Here is a 22,963-nt window from a genome sequence, read left to right as displayed (position 1 = left end):
TTTCCTTGACCTTATTCTAAAGATGGGTCCAACATTAGTTACTTTCAGTGTTGTGGAATGATTCAAGTTTAAGTAAAAGTACTTGTTAAGTACTTTCATTGGCTTTTACGAGCAAAAGGCAACAGTTTAGCATAAATCTAACGAAAAATTGAAATTTATATTATTGAAATTAATTTGCAATATAAAATTAGTTACAAACATAATGAAAAAACGTAAAATGTTAAAATTAATACATCATACAAAACTGTACTGCAAATTAAATTTCCTTCTGCACTGCCAACAAAGAGAACCTTGAGTTTTGGCAGTGAGTGGCAATCGAATACGCCTATAGTAAAACTTTTGCTTACATTATTCTCCATATAACCAAAACATATATTTACATGAGGAAATAATCGAATGTCAGAGAAATATATAAAGTAAATAATGCTATTAAGTATTAGTGAATATCAAACAATGGAATTAATGATCAAAAACATAGTCTAGCTGTGCTTTTAGAATTAAGTTTGTTTTTTCGGTCCTTTTTCAAAATTATTTATTTAATATGTGAATCTATTTAAGTGATAATAATGTAAAATATTTGTTCTATTTTTGGTTTTGAAGCGTCTTAATTTGAAAATTTACTTTTTGAACATATTCAAGGACTGAACATTTTTTGAAGTGAAGTAACTACAAGATTTAACCTTTTTCGGACGATGTATAAAACCTCTCTGAATTTGGGAGAAGAATAGCACAAGAGTACATTATTTTTTCTCTCCCTATCATTTTGATGATGTACTTATTGTATGTATGAATGAATAAAGAATAAAACGTTGATTTCTGAAGAACCATACAGTAAGTATTATGGCAATTGGCAAAGGCACACTGCTCAATCTATAAAGAATCTATCCTACTTCATTGAATTGCCTCTACAATAGCATACTACTTATGAAATCTTTTTTTATAATTCTATCCTGTTCGTCGTGATACTGAAGTTAATATCGAATGAAGTTAAGTATCATTAATTAATAAATATCCTTCGCTTATCCTGAGATATGACGAAATTTTATCAAAGATCAATTACAAAATTGCTTAGACAATGTCAGAGAATTTAAAAGAAACATTACATTAATAATTTGGGTGGAGACCCACTCAATACAAATTTATACCATCTAGTTATCTTGTGAATAATGTAAATTTTTGTGTGACAACTACTACTGCAGAAATGCGACCAGTGATAAAAAAATGTGTAAGTGAAGTCTTAGAGATAAAGAGATTGGAAAATTGTGAACAATTATAAATATTAATGATTCTGCTAATTTTGTAAAATTTATACCTATTATCAATCAATATCTACTGTACAAAATTGACAAAGCTATTATTTTATCAGACAAACAGTACGCTACATTATATCCAAAATCGACTCAATTATTTTTTATCTTGATAAGTCAGAACAGCTATTTGAACATCCTAAAATACATGAATATTTAAAAAGTGATGTCAATCCCATCTAAAATTCCATTTCATGAATTGGAAACAAACTTTTCATTTGATATTTTTCATGAAGTAAATATCAAGATTGAATCACTACTAGCAATAGCAGAACTTGGCATTGGAAAAGACGATACTTATTATATATCTGGATTCTTATTATATGTTTCATTGTTATTCTCAGTATAAGCATTGTATTTAAATTTTAAACATGATTAAATATGTAACTTCATTAGGAAATAATTGTAGAAACAATGTAAGTAGCATCAACTTCGCAAGCCCCAAAACATTGTTCTTGGGCCTTGACCCATAATTCTGAATGCTGAGGACAGCTTCAGTCTAGGGGTGAAGGAGTTATATCTCTAATAGTGATACTCAACCCCATTGTTATATAGTATCTAGCTGACTGTGCATTGTATTCCTTATGTATCAATTAATAATGTTTAGTTAGTTCCACTTGACGAGAGTACTTGACTCCCGAAATTTTGTTGTTTGTAGTGTGGAATTAAAGTTTCAATTTTTAAAGTCTGTGTCGAGTCACCAGATCACTTAACTCAAGACCTCTCTGAAATGTAGTCGAACATTTCCCTGTTGCCTATAGGAGCATGTGAGGATAATACAATTTGATATACTTTGAAATAGAATCTGCCTTCATCATACAATTCACCTCTGAAGCCAGTTCCATAAAACGGTCCTACCAGAACAGGAGGGAGTTGTTTGATGTCTCCAAGCAAGTACAAGAACATCCCTTCAAAAGATCTCTCACAGATTTTTCAAGTGATAACTTCCTATTACAGCATCTATCTTATTGTAAATGTTGAAGCAATTTCTGAAACAAATAACGAAGAAAAAACCCAATAAAGTTGGCTCAAGATGATTATCCAACAAACTACCAAAAATAAGCAACAGTAATGTATATATTATGTGAATGATCTGGATCTAAGAATTCAACATAAGATTGAATATATGGTTTAATCAAATGAAAATTTTTGCTTTTTCAATTTGTGGAAAAACTTTTGTTTTCAGGAGTAGAAAACAAAGATAAGTGGTCTGAATAAGTAGATTGTTTTGGAAATTTGATTTTGCAAGAAGTTTATTTATATATAAGATAGGTAGCTAGTGCTGATTTAATGGATAAGTGATAATTATATTCAAAGAAAATAGAAATCCTAGGATTTCACACAGTGAATGATGTTACAATAATTTTTTATGAACACTTGGAATATCCTTGTTATAACAAAGCTTAGGGAAAATTCGTTATTTATATTATATATTCAACATTTCATGCTAATTGCATGCTAATACTTGCTACAGCATTTATCGTATTGTTCAATAATATTGAAAGAATTAAAGAACAATAATCAAAAAATTGCCTTACTGAAATTGGTTTGATATAGGGCCTACAAATATATTAAAAACTAGCCAATTAGACATTTGTAAGTAACCATTGAGAGTTTTCTATGTGAATGATCATAAATATCAAGATTGATTTCATACAACTTTCAATTTAACTGAATTGTGAATGATATTCTCAATTTAATTTACAAATAATGTTCTATGACTAAAACACGAGATAGAATTCATTAGGCTACATTTGTTTTGTTTATACTTGATTTTGGGTTTGAGATAATTTTTAGGCTGGCATGTTGTAGAGACAAAATTAGTTGGCTTTTCAATTATATTGATGAATATTATTCATTCAACTTCACTGATATTTACTAGAATTGCCATATTTTATTTGGTGTGGTAATAAGGTTATCAATTATTTTTATGTATTGTTTCATGATCACCTCAGAAGCTATTTCATTGACAACAAATGATAATATTCAATTCAATTCGGAAATTAATTTTTTTCGTACAACATAGTAAATTATCACAAAACATTGTAACCACAAAAAAATTTGTAAACACCGAAAATTTACTATTGAAAATCCACTTCGAAATACAACATATTATTTTAACATTATTATTATTATTATTATATTATTATTATTATTATTATTATTATTATTATTATTATTATTATTATTATTTTATTTTAACATTATCTGCTTTGCTTTAGTAGACAAAAACATATAAGCGAAATAAAGATTCAACTTTAATAAAGATTCAACAATAATAGTGTGTAGGCATGGCAAGTAGAATGGAACCAAAATGAGTTGGCTGGCGCCGATGCTGTTGAGCATACATACCTCTGACTGTTGAGCAGCTAATACGCTAGTTGCATTCAGCTGCTGGGTGGCTCTTGGCCTTTGCATGTTGTGTACTTTGTTTTTTTTTAAATCAGTAGTTTTCATTAGCAAAAACCAAAACCCATTCAATACATCAATTTATTGTAAACCTCCAACCTCCCTCTTTAAAACATCTTTAAGGATCTGAGATCCTCCCCCTGTCGTGGTCGACGATGGCATTTACACACAAACGAAAACTCACCCTCAATAATCTAGAATCAACATTCAAAGTCCTAAAAATAATAATTCTAAGGTCATTGCAACTGCTATCAGCACAAGTAGTATTATTAATAACGCGAATGTTACAGACAGACATCAACTAAATAAGCGAGTTGATGTAAATTTTGTTGTAGGCCTATACCAGCTGAAATGATGTGTCGCGCATACTGGATTGTCTGTATAATAGCTCCCAAATAGCATGCAATTAATAATCCAGCTGACTTAATTATAAATCACAACAAAAATTTTCTTACACACTTTCAATGTTAGTTTCTTATATCCTGCAAATGGACGAAGGAGTTGGTAAATTTCGTTGTCCAACGAACTTGATCTTTAAAAAAAGTTTGAAGAATATTTTTGTTCACAATTTGAAGCTGATTGATCAAATCGTTCAAAGGTTATTGTAGAACATACGGACAAACACACAGACAGACAACGATTTTGGCTTTGAGTAAAAAGTAAGAAATCGCTGCAACTTGTGCAATTATACTCCGTACAATATTACTTCTGACTTGGAGTAAGAATATGCGTCACAGAGTAATGGAGGGAGATCAGCCAATAACAGTGATGGATAGAGTCAGAAGCGCATTTGCCAATTTGTCGAATAGAGTCAGTCGAATGAATGCTTCCAGGGAGGAAACTCTGTAAGTTTAACACGAGCGTTAGAATACTAACTATAACACACTAAATTATAGGAATTGAGAATGCTGGCCGGTTCAGAACGGCAACTTCGCCACCGTTGCATCCCTAACTCTGTATGCCTTCTCTGCTAAGCATGACCCTCCCATGTCCAAAGCAATTTTGTACGGAGTATACTAAACATTTTTTTCTTTGCACTTTCAATTTTATCCTGATATATCATCAAGAAGGACGAAGGAATGAGCCTATTTCGTCGGCCAACAAGTCTGTATAATGATTCAAAGAATATGTGACTTGAATATTTGAAGATGATAGCATTGGAAAGTTACACACAACCAACAAACCCACAAACGGGCAAAAAATCGAACCTCAAGTCAAAAGTAGGAATCCGCTTCGCTCGTTCAATAAATGTATATAATGTATAAATAATGCATAATATATAATCTATAAGAACACGATCAAAACCAACAATGTAGTCTCTTAAGCTATGGCCATCAAAGATACAGAGCAAGGCTGAAGTAGTGATTAAATGACGAATGCACACTGTGACAAATGTGCACAATTGAATTTTTTTGATATGTGCACACACATTTTACTAAAGGTTATATAGAAAGGCAGTGCGTGTCCTCCTCTAATTCCTTAAAAAAACCTTTCACTTTCTCGTGAGAAAGTATCTTCTGCCCTTAGACAAGACAGACAGCAGCGTATTTCAGTTTGCCGACTGGCCGATAATCTGGAGGAGAAGAAGATTGTTTGAAAGCATGAAATAGCATTAAAGATAACTTAGAACTATCTATTGCTCTTCATAAGAGCGACAGTTCTAGAAAGCCGACAGTAGATAGTAGAATAACGAATAGAAATTCGAAGTCAATAGCATATCCTACCAATAAAATAATCTACCTTGCTGGATTGTGAAAACAATCAGCCGTAGAATGTGGGTCAAACCTATGAACCACAACTATCAGGAATAAATTATTTATGTCGTATGAATGATTTCGATTCCATTGCTGGGCCTTGATTGGAAATAGGGATTACATTTGAATAGAGATAGCCTACATCGGGAGAGGATTTTTGAAGGTTGACAGCAAAGGGAGAAGTGAGCAAAGTGCATCAACATTAAACAATGAAAATTCGTATTATGGTGTAGAGATGGCCGGTGTTATTAGAACAGATGGGTGATGGGACATGAGGCAGGGGGTACAGGGTAAGAGGGCGTGTATCCTCCGAGACCGGAAGTAACTTCCTGTTTTGGTTCCGGTAGATGTCAGTTGGTTAGGTGCATGCTCAAAGTGTAGCTCTCAAAAATTTAGCTACAATACATATATGCCTACGCTCAGTAGCATTCTATTATATAGAAAAATTATCTATTTCTCAATTTTCAAGTGTTAATATACGCTAGTGAAAACCATTTCATGGATAAATAGTTAATAAAAGGTAAACTATTCAAATTTGATATTATTCTGTACTATAACATTTCTTATTTCACAACGTTTTCATGAACTCAATTTTCCTCTTGTCTGTCTGTCTGTAACGGTGGAATTTAGTAACGCAATTTTCGACCACTTCATGACTGACTTCAAGAGAAGAATATTGAATTTTCTCGGTAGTCTTGTCATTCCACAATATTATAGCATTTGGAGGAGATTATGATATTGTTATTGTTATTAATATTGTAGTTCTAGCTACCATAATTTTATACTTTTATCTTTCACTATTATACAAATTTCAATCCCTGTCCCTTATCTCTGTAATCATCAAATAACATTGATTCTAAATTATTGATTTAATGAACTCTATTTTATTTGTCATTATGGATCTGACACTTTAAAGCTCACCGCGGTAAAAATTTAATCTGATTTCCAATTATTGTTAGGCAATTCTTACTGATTTTAGAGGGCTGTTGGATAGAGGGATGAACCAACAAGCTTATTAACGTTGTATGTATTTTATGTATACATAAAATACATAGAAAATAGATAAATATTGTAAAAAACACAGTCAATACTTGTCACAGTCAAACAAAATTTTCAGATTGATTCTCTACCACCACAATGGTATAAACTTGTATTACAAATGTACCATCCACTAAAAGCCTCAAGTTATAGATTTCACCTAAAAACGCTAGTTGCAAACTATTCGTTTTCGGAATACACTGCAAGAGCTCTTCAATAAATTAATTGATTGACTGATAATGGATGGGATTCATCCCAAAATATTGATACCCTCATGTCTCTTGGATATCAGTGGACTGAGCTGAGCTGCGGGTGACAGAGTTTACTAAATGATGAAATTTATTAATCCTCAATTTCTCAGCTGTATGATTGGGTCACCTGTCACTAATTCCCATGAATTGGAAACCATTTAGTGCAGAATATTTGAATATTTGTTAGATGAGTTATTGTTGGCTATATTGATATTTAATATTGAAATTCATATCACCTAACAGTTCGAGGTTTCATTCATACAGTATAGAACACACGGACCCCTGTTGGTCCATTGTTGTTGACCATCGGAGCTGGTCAAAATTAACGAAAATGCGGGTTATCCGGAGAATGGGGCATAAGATAAACCAATTTACTGTATTTAGATGTTTTTTAGATCACACAGTAAGTTTACTCTTCCAGTCACATGAAGATGTGACACTTTACAATACATACCATACACAAAACTGAACTAAATATGTTTTGACCATATGGATAATTAATGGGTGAGCTCAAAAAATTGATCCAGAAGCTATACTGACTTTCAAGTTAGCGGGCTTCTGTACCATTCAAGCTTGTTATATAATAGTATATTTCGCACTTAGGACCGAAAATGAGACGTTTCTGGCTCGAAATCGGTTTTCAAGTCCGAGGCCGTAGGCCGAGGACTAGAAAAGATTGAGAGCTGGAAACACAAAAAAATGAAACAATAAATAAATAAATAAATAAATAAATATATATATATATATATATAATTTACATCGTGAGAACCTACAGCAGTCAGCAGTTTCTATACAACTTCTTGGAACTGTTGGAGCCAGCTTTCTCATGCATTGAGCGTCAGTCCTGCTTACAACATCGAAGAGAGAGTTACTCACTTTATCAAAATCCACTTGTTTAAATTGTTTTATTCCAAATTTTGTGTTTTGTAAGAATAAAGATTTCTTTTCAAAAATAAATCTTGCGGAATGCATTATTTAGCTGGCGCAGTCGGTAGGACGATCGTGATTGATGAACAAAATCTTCAGTTTTTAAACTGTTAACGATCATTCATAATATAAGGAACTCGCGTTCGCGACATCCGAAAAGTGTGGTGTATTATCAAGCTGCGAAACACCAACATTGTAAAGTGCAGTGGATATCAAACTTCAATATCATCATCACCAAATCTTCTTCATCGAACGTGCATCATCAACGCTGAAAGGACATCAGAAGAGATGAGCATAGCATTCGTTTTGTGTAAGTCTCAATTTTAAGTTTTAATATTGTAATATTTTAGTTTGGTTATTCTCGAAACCTTTAAATATTTCAGAATGCCTAATCAATCAGTAGATACAGCACCCCCTGCTGCTACCCCTGTTTTGAAAAAAGAATTCCTGGATATGATACCAGAATTCTCTGGAGAACCATTATTATTAAACAGATTTGTATCGATTTGCGGTAAAGTAGTTGCCAAGTTCTTTGTACAATCGAATCCCTATGATTTTCAAAATGAATATCTATTTTCTACTATTATTTCTAGACTCAAAGGTAGAGCTTTAGAACTCGTAACCAGTGGAAACACTTATGCTTGGCCTGAAGTGAGAAGAGTACTTCTCGACGGCTATCTTGACTAACGTGATTGTTTCACGTTGAATATTGAAATGACAGAATTGAAACAAGAAAGTAGCGAAAGCCCTTTTCATTTTCACGAGAGAATTCAAAAGATTCTCAACTTACAACTTGCATATTTCCTTACGAAGATGGCAGCAAACTCAACTATTCTATGCGAATACGCAAAGCAGCTTGCCCTTAGGGCATTTTTGAGAAGTCTGAATGAACCTATAGGATCACCGATGAGAACAAACAACCCTTCAAATCTAAGTGAGGGTTTGAGTATGATCACAAACGAAATGCAATACAAAAACAGAAATAGTAATTATAATTTCAATCTCAATAAGAGACCAATCTCACAACCATTCCAACAACTTCCTCTGACTAAACAATTCCAATACTTCCCTCAGACTAGACCAATGCAAAACTTTCCCCAAAACAAGACTTATCCGAACTTCCAAAACCAATCACAATAAAGACCAATGATTACACATCAAAATAGCAATCAACAATTTCGCAACTTCAGTTCAATGAACCAGCAGACACCAATGTTTCAAAGGCAATTTTTCGGTCAACAACACAGACCACAAATGCAATCACAACCAACTCCAAAGAGTATTTCAACCAGAAACACTGAACTTGAACCCCCGAAAAAGAACCCCAGATTCAATCAACTGACAACCGAATTCGCTACAAACAATGACGAATTACTCAATACTAACGAAAACGAACTCTTGACTGACAATTTCTCAAATGAACCGTTCAATTACCCCGAAATGGCTGGAAATCTAATGAATAATTTTGAAAACTTGGAATTGAATGATGATTACAATAATCAAATGACTTCCGACCAAACAGAACAAAATCATTTCTTAGGGGAAACGAGCCTCGGAAAAAATGTTCAATTATGAACTTGCAAACAAAAGATAACGAACTCTCTTACTTTCTAGACCCACAAACGAACTTTCGAGTACTGATTGATCCCGGAAGTATGCAATCCTTATTTATAAAAAAAGTAATTGCACATGAAGATTTTAAAGATTCCTTGAAACCAACACCATTTGAAGTTACTACAGCCCATGGTAAATCAAAAGAAAAATTCAGTGCTAAAATACTATTCCTAGGAAGAAAATTTGATTTTTTCGTATTTGATTTTCATAAAGATTTCGATCTCTTGTTAGGAATGGATGCTATAGAGCAATTGAGAGTAAGATTGGATTACATTAGTAACAAATTTTACTATGGAAACAACAAACAAGTACCAATACTGAATTACAATACAACTTTGCAACACAATGAACCAAAACAGCGGTTTTGAAAAGTCAATAAACCTCGTCAACTGTGGACTTACTTGATTGAAGCACGTAGTCAGAAAACAATATCAATTCCGATAAAAAACGAGTCAAACGGAGAATGCTTTCTCAAATACAAAAATCTCTCTGGACTAGAAATTCCACAATCTATCCTAAAAGTTGAAAACAATAAAGCAATCTTTCTAATTACAAATTCATTTACGGAAGATAAAAAATTGACAATCACACGACCTTTAGAAGTTGAAAATTTGGAAAACTATGAACTAGTCCCTCATTCAAAATTCACCTCATCTCCAAACAGTAATAACTTGAATAATTTTGAAGTTGACCAAACTGGATCAGATCTTTCACAATTAGAACCGAACACATGAATTCCGAAGAAAAAGAAGCAATATTAGAACTGATAAAAGAGTATGCAGACATTTTTCATGTAGACGGAAATAAATTGACATTCACAATTCAGGTCAAACATGTTATCAGAACAACCGATGAGATTCCAGTTTATTCAAGAAATTGTCGATATCCTGTTGTTTACAAAGCAGAAGTTGATAGACAAATCCAAGAAATGCTAGATCAAAAAATTATCAGACCCAGTCATTCAGCTTGGAACTCACCAATTTTGATTGTACCCAAAAAACGTGATGCATCCGGAAAACAAAAATACAGAATTGTGATAGATTTTAGAGGAGTAAATGCAAAAACTATTGATGATAGATTCCCATTGCCAAATATTGCTGAAATCCTGGATAAATTAGGAAGATGTCAATATTTTACAACTCTTGATTTGGCAAGTGGTTTCCACCAGATTCAAATGCATCCCGATAGTATTGAGAAAACAGCTTTTTCCACAGATACAGGTCACTATGAATTTCTAAGAATGCCTTTTGGATTAAAAAACAGCCCACCTACATTACAAAGAGTACTTAACAATATCTTGTGAGGTATTCAAAACGAAAAATGTATTGTCTATCTAGATGATATAATAATCTATTCTACCAGTCTCCAAGAACACATACAAAGATTGAGAGAAGTATTTGATAGATTACGAAATGCTAACTTTAGCATTATATGATTTTCGGATAACTGGAGACACTTGAATGTTTTTAAATTGGTTAAAGTTGTCTAAATTTTTCAAATGAATTTGGAAATCTGGAATTTGATGATCTTGAAGTTCTAATTGGATGTTTTCTAGAAATGTTGGATGTCCTCCACGTCTAATAAAATATTATAAGCTATAAGTAATTGATTCAAAATATCATTAATTTTTTCTAATTCTATGAAATCGTTTAAATCATTATTAATTATCAAAAATTTATCTTTCAATTCATTGAAGTTTTGGTTCACAAGTTTAATTGTTTCATTGGATTCTACAATAATGTTTTGACTGATAGAATAATGGTTTGAAATTTGATTGGCTAAATTATCTAGATCATTATACAGTTCGAGAATCAAATTATCGTATTTTTGTTCGTCATATGAGTCCAAATTACCAGTGATAAATTTTAAAACAGATCCAAGACTATTTATTAAACCTCTTTTATTGCGTTTGACGTTTTCATTGTAAAACAAAATTATTTCCAATTTTTCTTCAGACAGACTTTGTATGGTTGATGAATTTCAAATAGTTGATTGCATCTCTTAATTTACTACTGTTTTCTGTAACGAAATCGGTTTTTGAGCTTATACTAATATTTTTCCAAAAATAGTGAGATACCTTATCATAGTAATTATTTAAATTTTCAATTTCTGAATACATTGATTTCAAATCATAATTATGTACAAAAACGTGCGAGTTATATACAAGTTTGGCTCTGCCAAGGTTAATTTGTACAATTCCAGAATTGATAGTAACATTCTTAATGTCTATTGCTGTTCCTGATTTTGGTGCGTACAGGATGAAGAGGGACCTGGAAAAGGATTGTCATTGTCAATAGTCAGTTGAGTCACTGTCTTAGGTTTTGCAATGTCATCAGTTTTAATAATTTTTCTAGGTCTTTTAATTTTGGAAAGGTGTATTTTAGATTTTGTGTTATGGTGTCTCGCTACGATTTTAGCTGTTTTAAGGTCTCTGTTCACAGATTCGATTTTCTCTTTGTTATATTTGTTTTTTGTCTTACTCTGTTTCTGCATATTTTAAACGAAGATATCGGATGGAATTTCAGGCAATGGTTCTCTATTCTCGTTCCGTTTCTCGATAACCTTTTCTTTAATTGCTTGATTCGTTTCTCTAATGTGTTCATAGAGTTTTTTGGTTTTTTCTCTGTGTTGATTGACATAGTCATTCATCATCTGTTTGCCAATGTCAATAATGTCAAATAAAGCATTTGCGTTTATGTGTCCGTTTAGAATTTCAAATGGAGTTAGTTTTGTTACAGAGTGAATACTATTATTGTACGCTAAAATTGCACATGTTTCACTTTTCTCTCGATAGAATCGTCTTTGAATTTAGCTTGATTATTAAGGAGTCTAATATGCTCGACAAGGGTTGAATGCAATCTTTCACACATGCCGTTTGACTGAGGATGTTGTGTGCTGATAAAGTGAATCTTTATCTTATGAAGTGCCATCAATTCTTTCACCACATTATTAGTGAACTCTGTGCCATTATCGAAACGAACTATAATTTCTGGAACACCGTGATGACTGAAGAAATCCAGTAGTTTATCAATTCCTTGTGCACCAGCAAGTGGATAGGCTTGTGCATAACGTGAAAAACTATCTATTATCGTCAAAAATTTTCTTTTGTCAAAAGTAATGCTATCAATATGAATAGTTTAAAGTGGTTTTGAAGCAGTGTGGGTGAGATTCATTTCCAAGTTCAAGGGTACTTTTTCGTATTTTGTTTTTAAGCAAATGTCGCATCTATTGATGAAATTTTGAATTCTGTTTCGAGTATTTGGCCAGTATTACTTTCTTTTAATTTGCTCATAAGTTTCTTGAATTCCACGATGATTATTCTTTCCGACATGATAGTTATCGATTATCTCTTTTATCTCTTCCTTGTTTGTGACATCAATCAGTTTTTTCGTACAACGTACTAGTTTGAGTTGCGTATTTTTGAAATAAGTGGCAATTACTTCAGTGAATTTTTCGTAGAAATCATTTTCAAAGTATAGACAATATTTTACATTCGGTGCTAGATATTCTTTTACAAATTCTATACGCAACTAATTACTACATCTCTCTCAAAATTATTCTCGGAAATTTCTACAATAATTCGGCTCTTGTTCTCAAATAGTTTTTGTATTTTCACTTTTCGTGGATTGTATTTCACTAGATTCAGTAATATTTGATTTTTAGCAAAGTTTACTGGTTCGTCAAGAGTTTGAATTCCAATCATTTCATTACCGTAATAGTCTGAATGCACTGTTTGATCGTCAGAGTCATGTTGTTCTTCTCGAATGTCATGGTTATTGTCGTCTACATTTCCTATCATAGATTGATCGTCAAGTTCAGAAAAATGCATTTGAATAGCTTCGTTTATTATCTTATCTACTTCTTCACCTGTGTTTTGTCTTGAAGGACCTGGAATAACATCATTATTATTCAATTGGATCCTAGAAAGAGCATAAGCATTCTGATTAAAAATTCCTTTTTTATAACAAATCTCGTAATCGTATTCTTCTAGTTTCAATCTCCAGCGGAGAAGTTTGGAATTTGGTTCTTTTATTGAGAATAGCCACTGCAATGGTTTGTGATCAGCATAAATTTTGAATTTTTGGCCGTACAAGTAGGGACGAAAGTATTTGGTTGCCAAAACTATCGCTAATAATTCTTTTTCTATTGCCGAATATCTGGTTTCGCTTTCGTTGAGGGTTCTACTAGCCTGTAGCATTACCTGTAGCATTAGTAAAGCTACATAGTACCTGTAGCATTAACTGTTACCTGTAGCATAAGCTATAGGTAAATCAGCACCATTTTCCTTCTGAGTCAGGATAACTCCTACTGATACGTTACTAGCGTCTTTTGTTAATAAAAATTCGGATGAAAAATCAGGATATTGTAAAATTGGGTCATTACACAAAAGGGTTTTGCAATATTCAAAGCATTTCACATAATCTTTATCTTCAACATTAATTTTGGTTCCTTTCTTTAGGCGTTTTGTTAGTGGTTTGGTTACATCTGCGAAATTTTTTATGAATCTTCTGTAATAGCCTAACAGTCCTAGAATTCCTTTGATTTCTATAGTCGTTTTTGGGATAGGAAATTGTTGTATTGCTGTTATCTTTTCTGGGTTTGGTTTTACTCCTCCTGGTGTGACTATGTGTCCTAGATAAGCTACTTCTTTTCTTAAAAACTCTGTTTTGTCTGGCTGAATTTTAAAGTTAGCATTTCGTAATCTATCAAATACTTCTCTCAATCTTTGGATGTGTTCTCGGAGACTGGTAGAATAGGTTATTATATCATCTAGATAGACAAGACATTTTTCGTTCTGAATACCTCTCAAGATATTGTTAAGTACTCTTTGAAATGTAGGTGGGCTGTTTTTTTATCCAAAATGCATTCTTAGAAATTCATAGTGACCTGTATCTGTGGAAAAAGCTGTTTTCTCAATACTATCGGGATGCATTTGAATCTGGTGGAAACCACTTGCCAAATCAAGAGTTGTAAAATATTGACATCTTCCTAATTTATCCAGAATTTCAGCAATATTTGGCAATGGGAATCTATCATCAATAGTTTTAGCATTTACTCCTCTAAAATCTATCACAATTCTGTATTTTTGTTTTCCGGATGCATCACGTTTTTTGGGTACAATCCAAATTGGTGAGTTCCAAGCTGAATGACTGGGTCTGATAATTTTTTTCCCTTCCTCAACCGAGCAGACTGCAGTTTGAAATCCAACGGTCGTGTGACCACAGAGTACACACGGAGAGTCAATTGTAGCAGCAGAGACCACAGATTACGCGGTGCAGACAGATGGAGAGAAAAAGGGTACAGATTCAGGGGACATTATGGGGTATTAGGGGGCGGTTACAAACGGGATATTTAATGTTTGAGTGGGTTATGAATAAGGAAAGGTGTAGCTTATGAATTGATAGAACTCATATTAAAAATTCATATCAAAATCTCCTTTTTTCTATCAATTCATAAGCTACACCTTTCTTTATTCATAATCCACTGAAACCTTAAATATCCCGTTTGTATCCGCACCCTAAATTCCCCATTATGTCCCCTGAATCTGTACCCTTTTTCTCTCCATCCGTCTGCACCGTGTTATCTGTGGTCTCTGCTGCTACAATTGACTCTCCGTGGTCACATGTGGATACAATCATTTTATTTCGAAGAATGGAATACAGATAAGATATTTTATAAACTATTCAAATTCGATTTTCAGAGTAGGATAGAACTTCTAACCTAAACTTCCTCAGTCAATGACGACAAGCTTTGTTGATGTTGACATTCAGATTGACCAAATTTCAAGTGTGCTAAAACAGCTGAACAAAAAACTTTTCATTATTTGTGTTTATTATTCAATGATAATTAAAACATTTATAATAATATCATCTTATTGTCATTTGAAAGAATAAAAAAGTATAAACTCAACCTTCCACATAATTGAACATAATCTTTTAGGTTATTTAGACAAAACAGATTAAAAAATAAAAATACTTGGACAATTTCCTGATATTCAGATTACCTCAGATTTGATAGAGTTATGACCTTCCATTTTTGCTTTCGGAAATGCTTAATAAACAGTTATTCTCATATATATGTATATATATATATAATATATATATATATATCAAATGTAAGTTTTTAAGTGTTTTTAATTGTTTTAACAGGATACATATGACACGGATAGATTAAAAACACTTAAAAACTTACATTTACACGAGAATTTTCGGGGGCTGGGCCCCCTTTGTCAATCAACCAGGAAGTGAAGTGCAGATTTGAACATTCTAACATTGAAACAATGGGACGACCAGGATTGCCTTCTTTATGGATTTTTGGAAGAAGATAGAAGTGTGGTGTGTTGGGAGTGTCTGGCGAAAGGATGTTGATGTCTGAATCCGAGAGGCCTTCAGATGGACCGTATTGCATCAGAAATTTGAAGACTTTCTTTTGGATTCGTGGAGTAGGGTCAGAAGGCAGGAGTTGATACTATTCGGGATTGGTGAGTTGCCGGTTGGCTTCTACGATGTAATCTGTGGTGTTCAGTAAGACTATGGTTGAGCTTTTGTCAGCTTTGGTGATAAAAATACTAGGGTCAGAGTGAAGGTCTTTGATGGATTTGAACTCTTGGGGTGTGAGGTTGGGGGTTGCAGTGAGGGATTCAATGAATTTTCTAGAGCTGACTTTGTTGAGGAGTAAATTGCAGAAGATTTCAACAGGGTGGCTGGCTGGGAGAGACTTGGGTTCACGATTGGATTCTGGGGCAAACTTTTTGATGATTTGGTCAGAATTAGTCGAGGGGGATGGATATTCATCCATCCGCGAATTTTTAAAAGTTAACATATATATATATATATATATATATATTATATATATATATATATTATATATATATATATATATATATGGAGACTGAGTCTCCAAAAATTTTCCCTATTTCTAATGTAAGTTTTTAAGTGTTTTCAAACTATTTATGTCTTGTGTCTCCTGTTTTAATTTATATATATAATTTACCATATATATATATAAACATATATGGTAATTTATCAACCGGGTACATCCAATAAGCAGTTTCACTTACTTTCTGACGTTTCATCATTATCTCAAACGACATCTTCAGAGCACAGGTAATCTTACACTGACTCCTGCCTGTGCTTCGGAATTCTTCCTCGTGGAAGTATTTCACTTCCGTCAAAATGGTTTTCAAAACTGCAGTCTGCTTGGTTGAGGAAGGAGATTCAGTCTCCGAAAATTTCCCCCATTTCTAATGTAAGTTTTTAAGTGTTTTCAATCTATTTATGTCTTGTATATACATACATATATAATATATATATATATATATATATATATATATATATATATATATATATATATATATATATATATATATATGGAGACTGAGTCTCCAAAAATTTTCCCTATTTCTAATGTAAGTTTTTAAGTGTTTTAAAACTATTTATGTCTTGTGTCTCCTGTTTTAATTTATATATATAATTTACCATATATATATATAAACATATATATGGTAATTATCAACCGGGTACATCCAATAAGCAGTTTCACTTACTTTCTGACGTTTCATCATTATCTCAAACGACATCTTCAGAGCACAGGTAATCTTACACTGACTCCTGCCTGTGCTTCGGAATTCTTCCTCGTGGAAGTATTTCACTTCCGTCAAAATGGTTTTCAAAACTGCAGTCTGCTTGGTTGAGGAAGGAGATTCAGTCTCCGAAAATTTCCCCCATTTCTAATGTAAGTTTTTAAGTGTTTTCAATCTATTTATGTCTTGTATATACATACATATATAATATATATATATATATATATATATATATATATATATATATATATATATATATATATATATATATATATGGAGACTGAGTCTCCAAAAATTTTCCCTATTTCTAATGTAAGTTTTTAAGTGTTTTAAAACTATTTATGTCTTGTGTCTCCTGTTTTAATTTATATATATAATTTACCATATATATATATAAACATATATATGGTAATTATCAACCGGGTACATCCAATAAGCAGTTTCACTTACTTTCTGACGTTTCATCATTATCTCAAACGACATCTTCAGAGCACAGGTAATCTTACACTGACTCCTGCCTGTGCTTCGGAATTCTTCCTCGTGGAAGTATTTCACTTCCGTCAAAATGGTTTTCAAAACTGCAGTCTGCTTGGTTGAGGAAGGAGATTCAGTCTCCGAAAATTTCCCCCATTTCTAATGTAAGTTTTTAAGTGTTTTCAATCTATTTATGTCTTGTATATACATACATATATAATATATATATATATATATATATATATATATATATATATATATATATATATATATATATAGTTTATTTTTCTTTGTGGTGGAAAGTAGCATTTGCACCATGGGCAAATTGTTTTTCTGGCTCTCGATCTTCTGTAGTCCTTGGCCTACGGCCTCGGACTTGAAAACCAATCTCAAGTCGGAAAAGTGTTATTTTCGGCCCTAGGAGCAAAATATACTATTAGTCATACTTACTCAATTGCAGCTGTTTTGCATTCATTAAAACAAACCGGTAAAAAGCTGTTTGCAGAACAAGAAAACATGTGATTTTCATTACATCATACTATACTGTGAATAGATCATATTATGTTTTCTTTACAGTCGAGTATGTTTCCCTTTTCTATAGTTAATAATATAGTCCTATATCAATATAATAGCTCAAATAATTAATAACTCATCTAAGAATTTTCAAGTTATAAGAACTCATCTGAAATCCTATAATATAGGCCTTTATTATTTTATTTGAGCTCGATGGGTCTGTCTGTTATGAACTAGGCACTACAGGCTAGGTCATGTTTATAAAATGCAGTAACTCGAGTATAAGCAGGTAATAGTTTCTGTTTCTCAGCAATATTATTCTTTCTCAGATAAATATGACAAAAAATATTGTACGTAGCTTGTACAGTAACGTATTTATGGCATTTGTATGATAATTTATACTCATGTGGTAAATTACCGTTACCGGACTTGTGACGTAGAGTACTATACCGGCCTGGTCAGAAAACAATCACTTTCGGCCTCCATATGACGCACGAAAACCTGCTCATTACATCCAGGTGGGGCGAAAATATGTTCATCTTCAAATTATACTGTCCAATATAAATTATGGTCTTAAACTTCTCCATCCATTACAAACTGATCATGCAAATTGTAGATAAATTTTGATAGGCAGTTAGTCTGAATAGGGATGGCTTCAGAAATGATTAGTTACTTGATTTGGGGTTTCATATCATTAATCCATATATTCAACTATCTATTTGAGGTTTCATTTTATCAATCTATTCAATTTCTAAATTGAGAACTTGGTCATGACTCTTAGTTCAAATTCTTCTTACCAATATCTAAATATATCTTAAAATAATTATCAGCCTATAATATTTCTCATATTAATTTTAGAAGTATTTTCACGTGTAATTTTCCATCCTCTTAAGAGCTCAGATCACCCATTGGTTGAGATCTACTAGATTAAACAATACATAATTGACAAAAACTCTAAATAAATGATTAAAAAATCATCATATTTTAATATAGTTTGAATTCAATTAAAAAGGTTTAAAATTCTTGATTCTCGATCTTGATCTTTTGATAGCAAGCTAGATCTTCCTCTAGAAAAGCTCCAAATCATTCTTTACTAACACAAGTGAGAACTGAAGATGACTGATTGAGTTCCTAAATAATTTGTTTGTAATACAGGACGTAGACATGGATGAATATTTACATTTTGGAATACTCTATCGCAATTTTCTGATCAAACCAAAGCTATTATATTTCTTTGATCAATCTTTGGACTCATTATCTATCTTGTGGTGTAAAACGGTTAAGATCCCAATATTTTTATCGTGACTTTAAAGTGACTTTTGCATTGCCTAGTCTACATACTAATAAGAAAGTTGATAGAGTCTTCTACTCTTATTTGAAGTGGATTAAATATGTCTTTTTCCTACAGATACCTTGAAAAGTGACCATTTCTGCACTGATTGCAGGCCGCAAAGAATCACTTTTCTGCTCTAGTGCGCAAAGTATTACTTTTTAGGTACTCCATATTTGCAGCATGACAATGCAAAATTGTTAGTAGGTTATATGGAGCACCACTGCAGGAAAATAAAAATTAAGTTGGTAACAATGTCTATGGTTAGATAAGAATCATCAATGGCTGTATGGCCACATATTCATGATGAAATCTCAATCTGGAAATCCAAAACAATAATAATGTTTATCTAAATCATAATTAAATGATAACTTCTCATCATTTAATAATAAATAATGTTTCTTTTCTATTGACAGTAATAATTATTTCAACTCCAAGCAATGAGAAATGTAGCAAACACACATTATGAAATTCGAATTTTGAGGTTAAATAATTACCGTTCGAAATCCATGTGAATAAAATTAGTAAAATAACATTAGAATATACTACAATAAAATATTTTCTGCTGTCTATGTTATTTTATAAGTATTTTTTAGTTTACTTACAGTATTTTTGGTAATTTGAGTTAACCATAAGTCTAAATATCTGAATCCTGGTTTTAGCTGGATGAAACAAAGTTAGATACAATTCTTTCCACTAGGTCGCATGCTTGTCGGTTCAGCTATTTTGCAGCCATCCCAATCAGCTATCAACATTATTGTTGACTGTGTATTTTGAATGCGAATTTGTTCTATCTGTATTCTTTTCTGATTTTTGCAAAGACCTTAAAGATGCATAGACTCACATGCAGCGCTAGTGTTGTACTTGGAATTGAAATCCGCCATTGAGGGGGCAAACCATAAGATTATTACATACCAATGCCACCAATGCCACCAATGCCTTTGTGATCTATAGTATTACAAATAAATAATATATAATATCTCGTGCTAAAATACCCCAATGGCGGCATTCAATTTCAAGTAAGAGCTATCATTGGAAAGGCATAGGCATTGTGGGTCTATATCTCTTTAAGGTCTTTGGATTTTTGTATAATTATAAAAATGAGAACTTTTGCTGAGAATTTTCAACTTCAATAACAATTAATCATGTAATTATGACAAACTAAATATTTAAAATAAATTATTAAAATGGGAAATTAAAATTGTTTGAATTATTAATTGATGAATTAATAATAAGTAAATTTACTTATATTCTTATTATTTGAGATAATGTAGTTCATAAAAATATTAAATATTGGAATGAAAATTAATGATAGAATAGTTAATAAACCAATTTAATAATTCAATAAATGCTAAATAAATAAATTGATATTATTATAAATACTAATATTGAAATGTATTCAATTATACATTTCGAATTTTATTTACCATTCATTATTTTAAATTATATATATATATTTTTAAATTGATTGGTTGATAAATTATTTATGAATTGAAAATGATTTACATTTGAAAATTAATTGGTTTATTTTAATATTTATTGAAATAAATTATTGATTGAGATAAATTTTCAATTGAATTACTAATCATTATTGATTATTATTTCATTTTAAATAAATTAAGGTTTTTATCAATAACAAAATTATACAGAAAAACATTTGATGGATTTCAGGGAATTTTACCCATAATTATTAATCACTTTTAATATTCAATGGTAACTGTAGGATAAATTTAATGTGAAATACGTGCGCAAAGTTCATTTGCTGCACTCAAGAAACATTTATTCCGGTAAACGTTTCTTTCGGTGCAGCAAACTGTCACTTTGCGCACTAGTTGCACAAATAACTATTTTCGGTCAAAAGTACAATAAAATAAAACTAAAAGGGCATAATGTACACAAGTAGGGCCTACTATTTAAGAATTCCAATATTTGAGTGAATTTTTCAAGCTAATTCATATTCACTTTTTTTCTATGTATTTTAACACGACATGCAGTCAATTATTGAGTAAATATTAAAAACTTTTACTTATATTATAGTAAGTAAAAGTAAGTAAAAGTAAGTAAGTATATTATAGTAAGTAAAAGTTTTTAATATTTACTCAATAATTGACTGCATGTCGTGTTAAAATACATAGAAAAAAAGTGTGTTTATACAAAGCAGCTCGGAATGGATCAAGAAATCATCACCTCTAATTCATATTTTTATTGAGTCTATGAATTTGTTTGTTTCAGATTCACAATCAAAAATTATTTCCTGAGGATGTCCATAGTGGGATTGTGAGTGACTGTATTATAAAAACTGAGAGTTAACGGGAATAGAAATCGAAACAAAATTATCATATCTTGAAAATGTGTGATACAAGTGCAAGTATTGATACATCCAACGAGTTATTGCCACAAAGTTTCAATGTGAAATACTTAGGACACCGTGAATCTAAAGGGTTGTGGGGTATAAAAAATACAAGGAGACCAGTGGATGCTATGATTTTACATGCAAAGCAGTCAACATCAAGTTTACCTTCGATGAGGATAGGTGTAACCAGAGACGGTTGTACCTTCTCTTACAACAATAAAACAACTGTCCATCCCATTGACACAATATCGTATGGCGTACAGGATTTGGTTTACACTCGAGTTTTTTCGATGATTATTGTTCGAGATATTTCTGATGTGAGGATTCAACAGCATCCGTTCGAATGCCATGCGTTCATGTGTGAAAGCAAACAGGCGGCTCGCCAACTCACTTACTGCTTGGCAGCTGCCTTTCATGACTACAGTAAAAGAGTCAAAGCAACCAATAACACTCAACAGAAGTTTGCTATAGATCTTCGCTCCCCTGAGGAAATACAGGCAAACTTGAAGGTAGATTCCGAAGCATGATCAACTATTAAACAAACCATTTGAAAATCTTAAAAAATGGTGTGTGACTCTATTTTAGTGAACAATCTTACTATAGAGTGAGGCTTTACCAGTATACATTTTACGCTTACCAGAAAACTGAGCACTCAAATTCAAAATGAGATTCACCCACAATTTATGAACTTCTCTGATTTAAACTCAAAGTATATAATAATGTAATAGCTTCCGTCTATAATAATGTGAATAGCTTTGACTTTCACCAATGTGTATATTATGAGCCTTATCATTGTAAATAAATGAACTTATATTTTGATCAACTTCTCATATTCCCTTAGAGTCCTTACTTAGTGAATTCTCCTATATTATTATTCGACAAGATGAGTTTAATGCAATATTATTTCAGCATAGCCTACTCAAGACGACATCATAGATTAACCAAATATAATTATTTATTATCTGTGAAAACATGTATTCCGAAAGGAGAAGAGTGAATGAGAAATTTTTGAACAGCAAAAATTGTTTTGTACAAAAATACAATGTATTATTGAGAAAAGTATTGAGAACCATTTTCAATACTTGGTGCTTGGATTATACTAGCAATTTATGTGAATCGTAAAGCGCGACTTTATTACATAAGCACAATAGTTACATTTACAGAAGCAATAGAGAAGCTTTTTGCGCTGATTGCATACTTAATGTTTTCTACAACTGCAGTATTGAACATCAATACAATTAATACAAAAGAACATGATTATATTGTCGCCATTGTTTAGTTCATGAACCTGAGGGACTATTGATGACTGTATTCATGGCTTGAACTATAAACCAATCAGCTTAAACGGAATTATTATGATTTTTCAATTTTAGGGAGCGATTCGATTGGTTCCTCCTCCAAAATCTGCTGA

General features: G+C 32.0%; 1 protein-coding gene across 3 annotated transcripts in view; it reads left to right on the top strand.

The window, feature by feature from the left end:
- Positions 1-22,224, top strand: part of LOC111055345 — a 63,435-nt gene extending 41,211 nt beyond the window's left edge. For 2 of the 3 annotated variants that reach the window (XM_039441630.1, XM_039441629.1), the window contains one exon: positions 21,432-22,224. In XM_039441630.1, coding sequence (XP_039297564.1) covers positions 21,549-22,079 — 531 coding nt within the window. In that variant the 5' untranslated portion in view covers positions 21,432-21,548 and the 3' untranslated portion in view covers positions 22,080-22,224. Of the gene's footprint in view, positions 1-5,840; positions 5,991-21,431 lie in introns of those variants that run through there. The other variant, XM_022342523.2, reaches the window with a different exon arrangement.
- Positions 22,225-22,963: the final 739 nt, after the last annotated feature.

Source organism: Nilaparvata lugens, chromosome X (genome assembly GCF_014356525.2).
Source record: "Nilaparvata lugens isolate BPH chromosome X, ASM1435652v1, whole genome shotgun sequence".
NCBI classification, from domain to species: Eukaryota; Metazoa; Arthropoda; class Insecta; order Hemiptera; family Delphacidae; genus Nilaparvata; species Nilaparvata lugens.
Note: the sequence above shows the minus strand (reverse complement) of the source record. Positions and strands in the feature narration are given on the sequence as shown.